The 18,937-nt window shown below is 40.7% G+C and overlaps 1 protein-coding gene across 1 annotated transcript; it reads right to left on the bottom strand.

Moving 5' to 3' along the window:
• Window positions 1-7,903: 7,903 nt before the first annotated feature.
• ATF3 (activating transcription factor 3) lies at window positions 7,904-18,383 on the bottom strand. Its single transcript, XM_073671977.1, has 4 exons — window positions 18,160-18,383; window positions 13,699-13,943; window positions 13,368-13,475; window positions 7,904-11,578 (listed from the first exon to the last, which is right to left on the bottom strand). Exons 2-4 carry the CDS (start codon window positions 13,936-13,938, stop codon window positions 11,360-11,362), a joined length of 567 nt encoding a protein of 188 aa, XP_073528078.1. The 5' UTR covers window positions 13,939-13,943; window positions 18,160-18,383; the 3' UTR covers window positions 7,904-11,359.
• Between the last annotated feature and the right edge of the window lie 554 nt (window positions 18,384-18,937).

An 18,937-nucleotide genomic window follows, 5' to 3' on the forward strand; every position in this document is an offset into this window, starting at 1 on the left:
CAGCACTTCCTTCCATGGTTCAAGAAGAAGAACCGTGCATTCCGCAGCAAGATCATTTCATGCATGATAATGCCCCGTCTCATGCTGCACATAACACATCTGCATCTCTGGCTGCTATGGGCATAAAAGGGGACAAACTTATGGTGTGGCACCCATGCTCCCCTGACCTCAACCCCATTGAGAACCTCTGGAGCATCATCAAAAGGAGTGTCTATGTTGGCGGGAGGCAGTTCACATGTAAGCGACAGCTCTGGGAGGGTATTCTGTCCTCATGCAAAACAATTGAAGCAGAAACCATCCAAAACCTGACAAATTCAATGGATGAGAGAGTTCAGAAGCTCCTTTCGAACAAGGGGTCCTATGTGCAAATGTAACATCACCTAGAATAAAGTTTTGAGTTGAAAACTGTTTGATTTCAGTTTGTAATAACCTGCTAATGCTTATAATTTCGAAAATGACCATTTTTTTGTTCTTTATTAAAATGAAAAGGTTGAAAACTCTGCTGTGCATAATAATTTGGAACATGCATTTTGAGTGCAGTTTGAGTTTTTTATTTTTTTAAAAATATACTGTTATCATAGGCAGTTTGTACAAAAACCTTTCAATTGTACTGTAATAGTTATTTGACTGGAAAATTACAATGACTGCAATTCATATAGGTAATTTGGGAAAATCTGAGAAAATATTATTTGCATAATAATTTGGAACACAGTATAAATATATCTTTTTTTTTACTTGGTGTAAATGGCGCTGTTCTCCTGAGATATAACCTGTTTATAATCTATTATATATCTAGTGAACTATCACAAGGACGCTATATCAGCAAAATGTAGTTCTTATTTTTGTGACTCCTCTTTATGTTTCACATGTATGATTGTTAGCTGAAATGCCAGGTCTGTGTTGGTAACTATTTGTAGCATTATAAACTGAAACTTTTTAATAGAAAGAAATTGGTGAATTACTTATATTCTAAATGTAAGACCTATAGCTCAAACACCAGATTTGCGGAGTTAGCAGCAACACCATACTTTGCTCCTATGTATAGGATCATAAATACCTGTGTGCAAAATTGAATTATCATGATTTTTGAAGGGGTTATCTGAACAATTTTTATTGATTTATTTATCATTGCACATCCTTTTTTTTGTTTCATGTCCATCCACTAGCTGCTTAGCGCAAGTGTCCAGTTTTTAAATAAGAAAAGCTGATGGCTCAGGGTTTGCAGCCTCACTACCATCTGACCAGCAGGTGTCACTGCAGAGCTTTATCACTGATTATTGCACACTGGTTCTTTTACAATTGAGTCCACACATTATACACTGCTCAAAAAAATAAAGGGAACACTTAAACAACACAATGTAACTCAAAGTCAATAACACTTGTGTGAAATCTACCTGTCCAGCTATGAAGCAACACTGATTGTGAATCAATTTCTCCTGCTGTTGTGCAAATGGAGCAGACAACTGGTAGAAATGATCAGCAATGAGCAAGATACCCCCAATAAAGGAGTGCTTCTGCAGGTGGGGACCACAGACCATTTCAATGTTCTCATCCTTTATGGCTGTTGTTTTGGTCACTTTTTCATTTTGCCATTGCTCTCACCCCTAGAGGTACAGTAGCATGAGGCGGTGTCTACAGTACAACCCACAGAAGTTGCTCAGGTAGTGCAGTTCATCCAGGATGGCACATCAGTGCGAGCTGTGGCAAGAAGGGTATCTGTGTCTGTCAGCACAGTGTCCAGAGCATGGAGCAGATACCAGGAGATGTGGAGGGAGCCATAGAAGGGCAACTACCCAGCAGCAGGACCGTTACCTCCTCCTTTGTGCAAGGAGGAACAGGAGGAGCACTGCCAGAGCCCTGCAAAATGACCTCCAGCAGGCCACAAATGTGCATGTGTCTGCACAAACAGTTAGAAACCGACTCCACGAGTGTGGTATGAGGGCCCGACGTCTACAGATGGGGGTTGTGCTCACAGCCCAACACCGTGCAGGACGCTTGGCATTTGCCACAGAACACCAGGATTGGCAAAGTCGCCACTGGCGCCCTGTGCTCTTCATAGATGAAAGCAGGTTCACACTGAGCACATGTGACAGACATGACAGAGTCTGGAGACGCCATGGAGAGCGATCTGCTGCCTGCAACATCCTTCAGCATGACCGGTTTCGCAGTAGGTCAGTAATGGTGTGGGTGGCATTTCTTTGGAGGTCCGCACAGCCCTCCACGTGCTCGCCAGAGGTAGCCTGACTGCCATTCGGTACCGAGATGAGATCCTCAGACCCCTTGTGAGACCATATGCTGGTGCGGTTGGCCCTGGGGTCCTCCTAATGCAGGACAATGCCAGACCTCATGTGGCTGGAGTGTGTCAGCAGTTCCTGCAAGATGAAGGCATTGAAGCTATGGACTGGCCCGCCCATTCCCCAGACCTGAATCCGATTGAGCACATCTGGGACAACATGTCTCGCTCCATCCACCAACGTCACGTTGAACCACAGACTGTCCAGGAGTTGGCGGATGCTTTAGTCCAGGTCTGGGAGGAGATCCCACAGGAGACCATCCGCAACCTCATCAGGAGCATGCCCAGGCGTTGTAGGGAGGTCATACAGGCACGTGGAGGCCACACACAATGCTGAGCCTCATTTTGACTTGTTTTAAGGACATTACATCAAAGTTGGATCAGCCTGTAGTGTGCTTTTCCACTTGAATTTTGGGGGTGACTCCAAATCCAGGCCTCCATTGGTTAATAAATTTGATTTCCATTGATGATTTTTGTGTGATTTTGTTGTCAGCACATTCAACTTTGTACAGAACAAAGTATTCAATGAGAATATTTCATTCATTCAGATCTAGGATGTGTTATTTGAGTGTTCTCTTTATTTTTTTTGAGCAGTGTATATTCTTACTGCATAATGGCAACTTTTGGAAATTCTCCTCCAGAAAAATTGAGAGTGCAGCACGTGACACCAATATTATTATTATTTTAAAATATTATCACCTTTTTTTTTTAGCATGCCAATCCTTGTTTAAGCCCCCTTTATGAGAGTCTATTGATGTAGCATCCTGGTGCAATGCACAGAAAGCATTCAGGGGAGTGCTGATTTCTGTGAGCTTTCTGTGACATCCAGGAGATTTGCCAGCAAATCCTGGAGCTGTGGAGGTTGTCCTCCTTTTTCCAGGAGCCTCCTGGAAATTCTGGCAGAACTGGTAAATATGTGGCTACTGTATATGGCAATGTTCTGAGACACAAGTGACAGGTGAATGGGTCACTGATACATCTGTTGTACTGTATAGACTTTATAATATATGGTTTAATAATTTACTCTATACCACTATGCCATCATTTTTTGTTTGATCTATTAAATTTTGGCAGATAGATTAAAATTCAATACTTATGGGGCTTAATGGACCCTAGGGCGGTAATAAAAAAAATACAAAACCAATAAAATGTATATACAACCCCTGGCAAAAATTATGGAATCACCAGGCTCGGAGGATGTTCATTCAGTTGTTTAATGTTGTTGAAAAAAAGCAGATCACAGACATGGCACAAAACTAAAGTCATTTCAAATGGAAACTTTATGGCTTTAAGAAACACTAAAAGAAATCAAGATTAAAAATGTGGTACTCAGTAAGGGTAATTTTTTTCAGATCAAGCAGAGGGAAAAAATTATGGAATCACTCAATTCTGAGGAAAAAATTATGGAATCATGAAAAACAAACACACAAAAGAACAGTCCAATACATCACTAGTATTTTGTTGCACCACCTCTGGTTTTATTAACAGCTTGCAGTCTCTGAGGCATGGACTTAATGAGTGACAAACAGTACTCTTCATCAATCTGGCTCCAACTTTCTCTGATTGATGTTGCCAGATCAGCTTTGCAGGTTGGAGCCTTGTCATGGACAATTTTCTTCAACTTCCACCAAAGATTTTCAATTGGATTGAGATACGGGCTATTTGCAGGCCATGACATTGACCTTATGTGTCTTCTTTCAAGGAATGTTTTCACAGTTTTTGCTCTATGGCAGGATGCATTATCATCTTGAAAAATGATGTCATCATCCCCAAACATCCTTTCAATTGATGGGATAAGAAAACTGTCCAAAATATCAATGTAAACTTGGGCATTTATTGAAGATGTAATGACAGCCATCTCCCCAGTGCCTTTACCTGACATGCAGCCCCATATCATCAATGACTGTGGAAATTTGCATGTTCTCTTCATGCAGTCATCTTTATAAATCTCATTGGAACGGCACCAAGCAAAAGTTCCAGCATCATCACCTTGCCCAATGCAGATTCGCGATTCATCACTGAATATGACTTTCATCCAGTCATCCACAGTCCACAATTGCTTTTCCTTAGCCCATTGTAACCTTGTTTTTTTCTGTTTAGGTGTTAATGATGGCTTATGTTTAGCTTTTCTGTATGTAAATCCCATTTCCTTTAGGCGGTTTCTTACAGTTCGGTCACAGACATTGACTCCAGTTTCCTCTCAATCGTTCCTCATTTGTTTTGTTGTGCATTTCCTGTTTTGGAGACATATTGCTTTAAGTTTCTGGTCTTGACGCTTTGATGTCTACCAGTATGTTTGCCTTTAACAACCTTCCCATGTTGTTTGTATTTGGTCCAGATTTTAGACACAGCTGACTGTGAACAACCAACATTTTTTGCAACATTGTGTGATGATTTACCTTCTTTTAAGAGTTTGATAATCCTCTCCTTTGTTTAAATTGATATCTCTCATGTTGGAGCCATGATTCATGTCAGTCCACTTGGTGCAACAGCTCTCCAAGGTGTGATCACTCCTTTTTAGATGCAGACTATCAAGCAGATCTAATTTGATGCAGGTGTTAGTTTTGGAAATGAAAATTTACAGGTTGATTCCATAATTTTTTCCTCAGAATTGAGTGATTCCATAATTTTTTCCCTCTGCTTGGTCTGAAAAAAATTACCCTTACTGAGTACCACATTTTTAATCTTGATTTCTTTTAGTGTTTCTTAAAGCCCTAAAGTTGCCATTTGAAATTACTTTCGTTTTGTTCCATGTCTGTGATCTGCTTTTTTTCAACAACATTAAACAACTGAATGTACATCCTCCGAGCCTGGTGATTCCATAATTTTTGCCAGGGGCTGTAACACCTGCATTGATGGCTTTGTAAGCTCCATTGCAGATTCCATCATATTTGATGGGAAAAAAAATTAACAAATAGATCAGAATTCTATTCTATTTAAAAAGTTATTCCCAATAATAAAAGTTATATCCTATCCAAAGAATAGCTTGTAGATCGATGGGGGTCAGACCGCTGGCATGCGCACCACCAATCCATTTATTTTCTATTCTCTGTTCACTTGGAGTTGTTTGGCTTGTATTTGAGCCATTTCTTCTTCAAAATCTACATTAAAGAGCTCTCAAAATTACTCCTTTAATAGGCTTCTTACTGCCTATCTTGCACAAGGTGCTTCTTTTATGCATGTGTTCTTTTTAGCATAGCGAAAGAGACAGCATGTCAATTCTTGACCTGTTTATGCTTATAAAATGGCTTCAAATTCAACTACTGAATAAAACAGAAAAGAAACATCCCATATACAGATAGTGTATAAAAAACCCACACCCAAAAAAAAATTTATATTTGAGACTTTTTTTTGTATATTTTTGACTCAGAGGAAAACAGGTCAAAAACTGTGTGAACATACCCTTACAATGCTGGAGATAGCAGAGGGCCCCCACTCTATTTATTCTTTATGGGACTGTCAAAGATAGTCCAGCACCATTCTCGCCTATTTCTGGCAGCCCCATATGGGGTGAGTGAAGCTTTGGCGCACATACGCGGCCACCACTCAATCCCGGCGATGGAGCATTTTGAAGCATTGTTCTAGTGATCAGAGATAGTCCCGCAGCTGATTGACAAGTTATTATCACCTATTCTATAGATAACTTTTAATGATGGGAATAAGCTTATAAATCGTCGATTTCATGACGAAACACAACAGACCCCAATGTAAACCAAAATTTCAAAGTATAGGAGAAGCACAAGAAGGTCTTTTATAACTCCTAACTCCTTGAAGATTACTTGTAATGGACTGAAAACATCGTATTTGCCCCTTTTTTTCTGGACTGTATGGAATCTTGAATAAAGGAGCTGGATTATTTGAGATCCTATTAGCCTTGGGCCAAATGTTGCATATTTGGTGTGGATTTTAGATGCAGATTTCAAAACTTAAATCCGCACTTAATTTTTAGCATTTATTTGCGTGTATTTCTATAGATTTTCAAAGTCAGGTTTAAACTGCAAATGTAGGGTCCCCTTTGAAATAGATGGATTAAATCTGCATCAAAAAGGTGCTTTTTCACAGCAGTAATTGATATACATCATATATATATAAAAAAAAAAGCGCTGAAAGCTATTTCTGCATTCTTCCGTGCAAAAAACCCCCCACAAAAACTGCATGTAGATATGATTAAGTTTAAACTCATTCACTTTGTTGATGTAAAATCCACATCAGATACACAATGGGCTCAATTCATGTTTGCATTACGCCAGTTATTTGGAGTAAATAAATACCTCTGAATTAGTGACTTTGTGATTGGCGACAAATTCATGAAATGATTTGCGTCTTTTAAGTATTCTTTTGTTGTTTAGTAAGGCTGTGTGCCCACGTAGCGTTTTACAAGCGTTTTTGATGCGGAATTTCCGCAGCGGAAACGCTTGTAAAACGCTTGGTAACCCGCACCCCATGATCCCCAATGGGTTTACGCAACTTCTATGCACATGCTGCAGATTTTTCCGCAGCGTTTATGCCGCGTTCAAAAATCCGCAGCATGTCATTTAATTTTGCGTTTCCGCAAGCGGAATTGCCTTTGTCCAATGCATAAAAAACGCAAGGCAATTCCGCATGTGGAAAACGCGTGATAAACGCGCGTAAAATGCGCGATAAACGCGTGTGGAATTCCGCATGCGTTTTTCCCGGGAGAGGACTTGCATTTATGCAGCAGAAATTTTCTGCTTCATAAATGCAACGTGGGCACATAGCCTCAGTTTTCTGATTTTTACATCAGTGTTGCTCTTCCTGATGTTTTAGACTGATCATGAAAGGCAATTTTTTTTTCAAAAGTTGCAAAATTTGGTGCAACTTTACTCCTGCTTCCCCTTGGAGTGAATTTATGTATGCCAGTTAAAAAGTTACATTTTTTGACATTTTTGCAAAGTGTGAAATTTTCTTGCACTAAAAAGTCGCAAAAACGGTTATAGGCAGAAAAAAAAAAAAAAAAAAAAACAATTTGGGGCTTTGTGCAAAATTTGTTAGTCGCGTACACCATTTTGATGAATTTGGTGTAATAATTGTCAGCGACAACCGCAAGTCAAAAAACAAAAGGGACTTTAAGAAAAAAAAAAAACGCACTTGATGAATCGGGCCTAATGGGTGAACCCAGCATTTTGCGTAATATATCAGACATTGTTGGTGTCCCGAAATGTGACAAGAGATTCCCAAGATATAGCCCCCTCTTCCCTGTATATAAACTTTGTATTTTAGCCAAGTGGGCGTTGTCATCAACTCTTCTCTGTGGGCATCCTCAAGAGGACAATTCCCAGTTGACTAGCAAGACTACACTTACACTATATACAGGGATGAGGGGCTATATACAGTGGGTACAGAAAGTATTCAGACTCCTTTAAATTTTTCACTCTTTGTTTCATTGCAGATATTTGGTAAATTCTAAAAAGTTCATTTTTTTTCTGAATACTTTCCGTACAGTATCTCAGGAAGGGGAGTAGGAACAGAAGAAAAACATCGCCAGATTCAGGAGAACAGGGGCATTTACACCGGGTTAAAAAATTTTTTTTTATATGATGTAGTAATGACAAGTGAGAGGCTCTCTTAAGAACAAGAAAAGGCAAACTGTTTTGTTTTCTTTTCAAATCACATATTTATTAAAGTATCAAAACGCAAAAACCTCATAATAGAAAAGAATGGTAATAAAGTACCGTATTCTGATAATTAGAACATACATTAAAACATGCAATTCCTCTCACATCTGTAATATCGTGAGCGCTGTAAAACTTAGTACCACAACGATAATTGAACCTGCAGATGTTACACAAAAGTGAAAAAACAATAATATTAATAATAATATATTTTTACATACATAGTGCTAACATGATTAACGTACATGCCAGTAAACGCATGGAAATAACAAAAGCCAAAGAAAAAAAAAAATAAACATGACGCCTGCGTCACATGTAATACATCCGGATACATTATATATGTATAGTGGGAATCAGAACAGTAAATAACAAGTTTATGGGTGACGTCACCCGAGATTTCCCCTATCCATCGATACGGATACATAGCAATCAGATTGCAGAGGATGTAGAACTCCATCCAATTCTCCTATATTAAACGTGAATTTGGGCGCACTTACGCTTAGGGCGCCCAAAAACTAAAATACATGGTGCCTTATGCACCATGGAAACCAATAAAGTTCCGCCTTTCATTTTTGTATTATTAGGGTATCTCAAATTCAAATTTTACAAAACCCCTTTAAGAGCTATTTTTTTTATTGCCCTATATTAACCTTGCCTTACTCGTTATTTTTGCAAATACTACCATCACATGCCAAGTCTCGTACCCCCTCCTAGGAAATACCGTAATTCATGTCCACTACAGATTGTGTATTAGAAGCAGCTAAACAGAACTGCTTTCTTTCCAGAAACAGCGCCACACCTGTCCAATGGTTGTGTCTGGTATTGCAACTCGGATCTATTGAAGTGAATGTGGCAGAGTTATATTACAGCAGCGGCACTGTTGTTGGGGAGAAAGGAGCCATGTTTTTTTCCTAGTTTTGGATACAAATCATAGTGACTACACGGTCTGAACCAGTGGACAGTGACGAGTGCCAATTTCATTAATGGATGGAATTGCCCTTTAAGGATATTATAAAAGTCACCTGAAACTATTCTACAACGACTCTACTTTTTACTTTTAAGACTCGAGCCAATAAATGCTCATCGGTCATCCGGATGACTACTTACACCCCTATAACAGAAGGCAGAAATATATATATATATATATATATATATATATATATATATATATATATAATACGGTTACACAAATTCTGCATGAATATCGCTCTTTTTTTAATGTTTAAAAAACATTAACATTTTAATGTTCCAGTTTAACGCTGCAATTCCCCCCGCCCCACCCCCCACCTTCCCTCGCAGACAGACATATTGTAAAAGAACGACAAACTTCCATCTAACATGTACTAATACGGCATTTCTGTTACAGAATATAAAGAGGTCATACATGTCAGACCGGCACATGGCGCTTGTGTGTGGAGTTCGCTTCTCTGAGGTAATTTTGGCTTCGTCGTCATTACACGTGAAGTGAACGACGTTGAAAAATACATGAAATGTTAGGTAGAATCTGTGAAGACATTAATACCGACAAAGTGGCGTCGTGAAAAAAAAAAGTGCTTAGAAATTAGATTTGGATTTTCCCTTTTAAATAGGGCCCGGTCTGCTGAATAACATGAAACACGATGAGAGTTGGAGTACAACAGAAATAATAAATGACCAACTTTTTTCTTCTAGTTTAATACTTATTTTTGGGAAGGTGAGGGGATGGTGAAGTGGGAAGGACATTTGTTTTGTTAAAGGGTGAGCAGCAAAGTAGGAACCGTCGCTATGTTTAAGGGAGACAGTCAGCAAGGATGTGAAGTGTCTATGAGGTTCTGGACCGGGAATAGGGAAATGTAGAGATTTTTATTGTTTCGCAGAGATAAACCCCCCCCCCACCCATTTCAATATAGAGTTAATGGGGGGGTTATCTGCCAACTTAATTGCTCGCCAATTATTTCCTGTCTATGACCAGCTTTAGTGTTGGAGTATTTTACATAATGCATTACTTAATTAGGGCCTAACTTTAGGCCTCATTTATCAGAATTGTCTTTGTTGCCCATGGCGACCAATCCGAACTCAGCTTTTATTTTTTCATTTGCTCTGGTACAATGAGAGCTGCACTGTGATTGGTTGCTATGGACAACAAAGACAACATATATATATATATATTATACATACTTTTTTTTGGCAGATGTAGCAGAGCTAAATCATAAAGTGCAACTACAACAACAATTAATCACACACAATGGAGGCTTCAGTGACAAAATCTTTAGGTGTCTTTATGAAACGTCTGTCCATCTTTCCATAAATCTGGGTGACTACTCCTTTGAACAGCTCAGCCTTCATTTTACCAGAGCTGTTAAAAATTATAGCCGATTTCTCATTGGTTCTTCTTTTAGACACTTGATAAATGAGGCCTAGTGTGTCAGTTTATACTAGAAAGCTCCTGTGCCACCTGCTGCCATTTTGCAGGTCGAGCTAATTAATTAGAACTTATTCATTCACACATTGACCCAATGCTATTGCGTTTTAGGCATCAAGAGCCTCACACCTCACTACATCCTAGTGAGGACCTGTCACTTGCCATAAATATGTAATATTTTTAAAAGTCATGAAAGCTGCTGTTCTCCTGAATCAGACGTTGTTTTCCGTTCGTTCCTACTCCTCTCCGTTCCAGAAATATGGCCTTCTTTTCTCTGTAAGTAAATCTTGTCTTCTTAGCCAAGTGGGCGTGACATGCATAATTTCTCTGCAGGAGTCTACTTAAAATCACACCCCTTTGGTAACAAGGCTAGATTTATCTTCAAGGAAGAAGGGGGCATATCTAAGGAACGGAGAGGCGCAGGAACCAATGAAAAACATCGCTGGATTCAGGAGAACAGCGGCTTTTATATTAGGTAAAAATAATAAAATCAATGGCAAGTGTCAGGTCTTCATTAATGAGTGTCCCTTATTAATAACTGGACCTCTTAATAAAGCACAAGGCCAACAATACTATAAATAAATGGAAAGTAATGGTGACCCGTCCTCAGATTAATGGTAAGGCAGTCCATGGTGCTTTGGATGGGCGCCAGCAGAAAGCATCTTTTTCTGCTCGTGCAGCCGCTCCTTATTGCCTCTTGAACACTGATTTTTCTTCTTCTTTCTTCTTGCATTCCGCAACGTATATAAAAAAAGATTGCACAAAGTGTAAAGTAAAAACCTATCGTGCTGCTATAAGACAATACTAATAGCAAGTGGATAGATTGCAGCGACACCACGGCATGTCAGTGGTGGCTTTCGAAACACAATGCCGAATCCTTCCGCTTGAACCACTCGGTGGTACCTAGATCAAAGGCTTTTTCCTTGCAAAGGATTCTGCTCGGGTGTCTCTGGTACACATGAAGCCCCCAGAGGGCGACAGTGAGGATTTTTTTTTTTTTTAAGTTTTATGTATAGTACGTTAGAGAGCTGCTCAGTTTACGCCCTCTGTCACTAAGTTCTGCAGGGTTCCTTCTTTGATTTGCTGAATGAAAAGGTTGCGTTCGTCTTCTGGCGTCCTGCCATTCTGGGCTCGGACTATGCAGGTGGGTCGGTGGAGGTTCAGCATGTAGATTAAGTGTTGCTTCTCATTCTTAAGTTCCTCAATCTGGGCTTTCAGTTCTGCATTGATCGATTCCAGTTTTTCTGACTCCTTTTAAAACAAAAAGTGATTTGTTTTTTTAGTGTATAGCTAGCATTAGATGACAGACAAATGAGGGGTACACATGGAAAAAAGGAATCCTAATACCTGCACACCCCTGTAAATAAGTCAATTAAAGGCTGTAATTCTCATTGTCACCACTAGGGACACTACTACGGAGTTTAATGAGGATCTGTCACTTGCCATAAATATGTAATGTTTCTATATCCATCTATCTCCCGGTGTAAATGCTGCTGTTCTTCTGAATCTGGAGTTGTTTTTGTTTTGTTCCCGAGCCTCTCCATTGCTGAAATATGGCCCTCTCTTCCCTGCATATAGATTTAGTATTTTTATCAAAGTGGGTGTGGTTCTCAAGAACGTTCCCAGAGAGAATTGTTAAGGACCACACCCACCTGAAAAAAAGACTACATATATTTAATATAGGGAAAAGGTGGCCATATCTCAGGACTGGAGCGGCATATTAGATATAAGCCCATTACCAGCACATGTTTAATATTAAAGAGGACCTCTCTCACCAAGTCAAAATTAGCTCTTATTTTATTCGCACTGCTCTCCTGAGTATTCCGTTTTGTTTTTTTTAAATCCGCCATACTGCTCCTGAGATATGAGCCTTTATTTAGTGGCAAGGGGACAGAGCTTACAGGATCCTCTGGGGCGTGTCTTTAGGCTACTCTGCATAATTACCCTGTGAATCACGCCCCTTTAGTAAAGACCATAGAAATTAGCACTTAACAAAAAGGTCCATATCTCTAGAACCATATGGCGGATTTTAGAAAAGTAAAAAACTGAATTCTCAGGGCGAGAAGTGTTCTATGAGCCCCATTGTATATTTATTATCCTATGGTAAAATCATATACTGCCGCCAACATGGAAGTATATCCACCATCTGCACTGACTGGCACATGTGAAACAAATTATCTGCACTGGATTATATTGTTTTCTATGGGATCATATACTCTGGAATTTAGTATTAAATTGGACTGTGACGAATGAATACAATCTGGTTTTTGGTTCCTGCAAGAACTCATTTAGGCGAAATTAGGTATTTGGTCATGGCCTTAAATAAACCTTACGAATAATATGGCTTTTATTCTCGCAGGGGCAAAGTTATATAAATATCATAATATTGGATGGAGAAAACTGATAACTCAGATAATACTAAGTGCGGAGCTATAGTCGAGGCCGCCATAATGAAAATGTGACTGACGTCTTTGAGCGTCTTTATATGGGGCATGTGACTTGTACCACATATATGGAAATTTAAAGGGGAAATCTGGCCTTAACATATGTTCTAGCACATGCTGGGAGAAGCCATTAGTGTAGTCACTGAACTTAAACATACACATTTTAAGGGGTTTTTTTGACAATTTTTTTTATTGTTTAGGAAGTCATAACTCTGAAGAAGTTTAAAACAAAGTTTCACCTTTACAGACACATTCAAGAATATTAAAAAGGAATCGCACGAATTAGGAAGTTGCTATTTATGCAATTCCCTAATATACTGTATTATATAAAGTGCCTCTATTTTATTTAAAAGGTGTTATCCAGGAGTGCTTACTTCCAAAAGACAGCGCCACATCTGTTAAACAGGTTGTGTGTGGTATTGCAGCTCACCCATATTCACGGCAGTGGATCTGAAATACAATACCATACACAACCTGTCCACAGGGGTGGCACTGTTTTTAGAAGAAAGCAGACTTGTTTTTTGTTATACTCTACAACCACTTTAAATAATACATTAATAATAGTTTGTATAACATGTTAGATAGTCGCCTCTTACCTTCTGTAAACATTCTGTCTTCTCTTTCTTTTTGTTTCGACATTTGGCGGCTGCAACCTTGTTCCTTTCTCTCCTCCGTTTTTTCCTATCATCTTCCTCTGGTACAAACTGAAAAGGAGACAGGGTTAAAGGACCTGTACATAGAAAAACATGACTGCTTTCTTCCTAAAACAGCGCTACACCTGTCCACAGGTTGTCAGTGGTATTGCAGTTTAACCTCATTCACTTCAATGGAGCTGCAAAACCAGACAACCTGAGGACGTATTTTCTAGCCCTGTACAATCTCTTAATACATGTTCAGGGGTCACATGTCAGGTTTTGTATAACCTACCTCTGTCTTGGCAATGGTCAGTTCGATTGGCCTATCTGCTACCACCACAGTGTCCAGGCTGCAAAGTGGCCGGGTGGCAAGGCGCTTGCTCTGGATGGCGAACCGGAGTTCTTCTTTAACGAGGGGAGTCAAGTTGGTGAAGTCTTCAAAGGCAAAGGCCATGGTTGGCGAGAGACATGGGACAATGGCGGTTGCGCTGACCTCGGCTGCAGAGCCTTGACCTGGGTGCTGAAGCATCATTTTTACTGAAAGTGAAAAACAATGACATTATCAACCTGCACAACTTCTGGGTAATCTATATCCATACAAGAAAGAGTATACATAGTCCTACATTCAAAAGGCTGGAAAGTTTTGCTCAACTACCTCCACAGCTCAAATAAGCACTTGTCATCCAGCTTTCCCAGATGCCTGAATGGCAAGTCAATGCATAAATAAATCAAAAAGATCTAATTAAAAATAGATTTTTATTTTACTGGGGAAAGGGCACCACCCTTGTCTATGAGCTGTGCCCAGGTATTGTAGCTTCATGGGAATCTGAGCTGCAGTACCAGGCACACCCATAGGGCGGCGCTGTTTCTGGGATAAGAAACAAAAAAAAACAAAATATAATTTTGTATTCCAGATTAGCCTTTTTAAGTAAAAGGAGTTATCCAAGGTAAGCGGTGCCGATGATGTAACGACCCCACACACCTGCCAATCGGCATGGTTCACCTCCGGTGCAGAAGTGAGTAAGCCCCTTAAAGCAGGGGCATAAGGATCAGTTGCAGAGGGTGCGACTGCGGCAGGGCCCATGCGGGAAGGGGGGGGGGGGAAATCGCTGACGCCAGCGCATATTTCAGCTCAACTGGATATGAATACAAGAGACATATATAACAGGATGGGCGACATATATAACAGGAAGGGGCTGAGGATGGGGGACATATATAACAGGAAGAGGCCCAGGATGGGGGATATATATAACAGGAAGGGGCCCAGGATGGGGGACATATATAAGAGGAAGTGGCCGAGGATGGGGGACATATATAACAGGAAGTGGCCGAGGATGGGGGACATATATTAGAGGAAGAGGCCGAGGATAGGGGACATATATAAACCCCCAAGCCCTGCCCAAGTCTCCAGTGTAAATGGAGAGGTAGTGATGATGTGCAGCCCCCAGTCATAGACAGTGAATGGAGCGCACTATTGCTACATTCATACAGGGGACTTTGGGACCCCTTTTCTTAGGATCGGTGGGGGTCTCGGCTGCTGGATCCCCAGTGATCATCCATTTATCAGTCACCGTTCCTCTGGATCGGTGATATTTGTGGTTTATGGGGATAACTGCTGTAAGAGGAAGCACTGAGAATTGTCACGGCACACAGCGATAAAATACGTCAGAAACACAAATATGTTGCTGAGCTGTAGTTAATGTTACAAAGTGCAAAGTTAACCAGAAATATAAATAGCATCTCGTGGCTTATAATTACACAAGAGCCACGCGCTATTTATACTTTCAGATTATAAATTAAAAGGTTAGAATTTACTAATAGGTCACATCAGGGTCCCTGTGGGACTACAAGTCTCCGATAGCTAGATAGAGGATAAATAGGAGATAGATAAATAGATATTTAATTATACGACACTTTCACGATTCCACCTTACAACTACTACCCCCCCAATCTCTATGTCCGCTCCAGCGGAGTTGCGAGGTATCACATGATCCGATCATTCAGGTTCCTCATATGAGAAGCAATGACGACATCGGGTTAATATTAAATAGTCAGCCGGATCGTTAACCTCGCGCCCTGGCAGTGACCTGGAGCTTTCTGACATTGCACTACTATTTCTACATGGAGGACGCCATCTCCTCCTTCCTCTGATGAAACCAGGAAACAGGTGATGTTCCCCCAGGAAATAGGCGCCATGTGGTTGTGTAACCCACGCCTGCAACCGTGCCCGAGGTCATCAGTGAGGACGGTGACAAGTGATGTAGCCCCCCCCTCGGACAAGGTCATGTGATGGCCATTACAGTGAATTTAATGGGGTAAATGTCAAGAATACAGGGGCTGCGCTGTACAGCAAGGCGTTTATTAGGTACAGATGTAGCAGAGCTGAATTTGTTTGATTTAATTCTATGGCTACATTAAGCTCTACCTGATAGGAGTTGTAGTTTCAGCGCTGGGGGGGGGAAAACAAATGTTGTAGATGCTTGATCTATATGGCACCGCAGGTACCTAAGGTCTATTTATAGGACCACCATACACCCCTGGAAAGGTAGAAATAAGACGTAGGGAGACCCTGATTTTCCAGTTTTTGACCTAAGGTTACATATTTACGGTATGTGCCCCTGGCACCTCTTCCGCTGCGGATCATAAATATGCCTAGAACTATAGTGGGTGCAAGGGTTGCAGTTTAGGGGGAGCCCAAAATGTCCCTATGGCTCATATAAAAAGACCAATATTATTAAAGACCCATTATGGTTGGGGGCACTGGGCTGACGAGCTTCAAGGTACACCACTGGGATCATTCCCTAAAATATCAGTGAACCCCAAATCAGCAGCGTTAGAAGGCAAGCTCCTATTACCATTCACATTTATTGTATACACGAGATGGAGGCAGGGAATAACTGATAAAAGGGAGCAATAGACTGCAAGTCCTAGTTAGGACCGATCCCTGACGTTCCACATCCCTTATACAGTTCTACGGTTATCCAATAGTACAGAATATTTAATAGTCCTATTATAAAAAAAATATTTACTAAACTGTATATGATCGCTTTTATTTCTGTGCTTCATTATACGCGTGTCACTGCATCATCTACCATTACTGTGTAGGGCTCAGAAAGTGAATCATGGTATGTCTCACTACTGCCTCCTCTAGGCAAGAAGCAGAACAGCAAGAGAGTGAACTGAAAGTATTACCAGGCAGTTTCATCAGAAGGCTGAGATCCTCGTGCGCCTGTTGTGCTCAATTACACGCACATTCCCAAGCCACGCATACAAAGAGACGGCGGGCACTACTGGCGCAGAAGAGACCACCAATGAGTCATCTCTACCATATTCCATAAAATCAACTTTATAATAAAGTTCTGGTACTACAACTATGACACATGGACACTAGGACGAGTCACGTAGAATGTGAAACTCACCTCTGCTATATCTGTACATTATATACCCATACATAAAGACCCCACTAATTATCCTATAGAAACTCTGCCATTGTAGAAAATAGTAATAATAAATTAATTACACAACGTCTGATTAGAAGAAGGGGAACAGCTTCCAGTATTGGGTGTAAAGGGAGATCTCGTCATGGGCTGCTTTTATTTTTAGGGTGTCAAAGTAAAGGTTACAATGTATTAATATGGATTTATATTAATTATATTGTTATATAGTATAGTTATACAAGTCCTATAGTCATTGCTATAAACTAATATGCAGAATTATGGTTTTACATTAACGCTATAGTATAGTTATCCCTTTATACACAGAAGTATGGCGTTATAGAAACCCTACAGAATAATTATTCCTATACACTAGCAAATATTATTATAGGCAGAATTAGCAGAATTGAGCATCTAATAAAAATTTATATTGATCCTATAGTACCAGGATCAATACTGCACTTAGTATTTATACACAGAAATAGCAGAGCTGAGCAGGTGACAACTCATATAGTTGTATAGATAATAGGTAAAAACACAAAAGAAACCATTGAATAAAAACAATTGGTTATCTATAGATGTGCCATTACTATTCCGCTGCGTCTATATGAAGAATCAGGAAAGGACAGACCTCAGGAGCCAGGTAGCCCAAGTGACTGAGAAATGTCCGACTAGTGACTAACTTTTTGGAGTTGCCTATGGAAGTTCTGGAGTTGGTGGCAGAAGGGTCATAAAAGCTGTTAAGGATAGTATATTTCCCATTCATATATATAAGGGTCGTATAAATGAATCACTGGTGTCACATTGTACATATTTACACAACATTCTATTGTCTATTAGTAACAATGTATCAAGTTTCTTCCTGTATAGAAAACATGAAAGAAAGAAGAGAAAGGAAGAAGAGAAAGAAAGAGAACGAAAGAAGAGAGAGAAAGAAAGAAGAGAGAGAACGAAAGAAGAGAGAGAACAAAAGAAGAGAGAGAACAAAAGAAGAGAGAGAAAGAAAGAAAGAAAGAAAGAAGAGAGAGAACGAAAGAAAGAAGGGAGAGAACGAAAGAAGAGAGAGAACGAAAGAAGAGAGAGAAAGAAGAGATCTATAGATATGAGATTTTTAGATAGATAGAGATAGATAGATAGATAGATAGATAGATAGATACTTCCGTGAGTGAATGAGTGAAGATGAGAAAGTCACAAGTGAAGTAGTAAAGTTGAGAAACACAAAGGATCCAGAAGAGGGAAAACAACTGCACAAAGAAAAGTTCCGCGGAGAAGTTCCCGGAGCTGCCAGGAGTGGTAGCAGAAGCCCCTCTGCCCCTTACCTGCTGTGATTGTGTCACTGAGGGTCCCTGGTGTTGAGTGCAGGCTGGCAGCCGAGTGCAGCAGCAGCAGCAGCAGCAGCAGAGCTGTGTGCCGGGCAGAGCTGAGTGTGTGAGCCTCTCTCTCCCGGGCAGGGTTGCATCACCTCTTTATATAGCAGAGCGGAGGGGCAGTTCAGGAATGCGGCCTGACGTCATTCCAAGAATAGCAAAACGAGTGAGCTGGGAGAGCTGGTGATGCAAGCCAGGAGGAGGAGGAGGAGGAGGGAGCCCGGAGGAGGCGCACAGGGGAAGCCTCTCTCCATAACAGGGCTGGGGCTGTTAACTCCTGCTGCACGCTCGGCATGTGCTGCTGAGAGCGGACAGCGCACAGTACACCACTACTGCTACTAGGGGGCGCTGCTGGGCATGTGTTTATATGTTATTCCGCGGTCACCACAGTGAGCGCTGCTGCAGGCAGAGGGCGCTGCTGAGCGTGTTATTGTGTTTGTGTCACTGTTACCCGGCAATGAGCGGCGGCGGCTTAGTACCGGGGATAAGACACAACAGGGAATGACAGGGATAACACATAACCGAGGACAACATATAACCGGGGACTAACTGAGGATAACACATAACCGAGGATAACACATAACCGAGGACAACATATAACCGGGAACTAACCGAGGACAACATATAACCGGGGACTAACCGAGGATAACACATAACCGAGGATAACACATAACCGAGGACAACATATAACCGGGGACTAACTGAGGATAACACATAACTGGGGACTAAC

The sequence above is a fragment of the Phyllobates terribilis genome, unplaced genomic scaffold, assembly GCF_046119375.1.
Source record: "Phyllobates terribilis strain yellow unplaced genomic scaffold, ASM4611937v1 Scaffold_3__8_contigs__length_932513732, whole genome shotgun sequence".
Lineage (NCBI taxonomy): Eukaryota > Metazoa > Chordata > Amphibia > Anura > Dendrobatidae > Phyllobates > Phyllobates terribilis.

Excerpts from the sequence above, each read along its gene's own strand:
- ATF3 (XM_073671977.1), bottom strand. The coding sequence starts at position 13,938 with ATGATGCTTCAGCACCCAGGTCAAGGCTCTGCAGCCGAGGTCAGCGCA. Across the intron at positions 13,476-13,698 it reads TGACCATTGCCAAGACAGAG|TTTGTACCAGAGGAAGATGA; the intron begins GTAGGTTATACA and ends TCTCCTTTTCAG. Across the intron at positions 11,579-13,367 it reads AGACAGAATGTTTACAGAAG|GAGTCAGAAAAACTGGAATC; the intron begins GTAAGAGGCGAC and ends TTGTTTTAAAAG.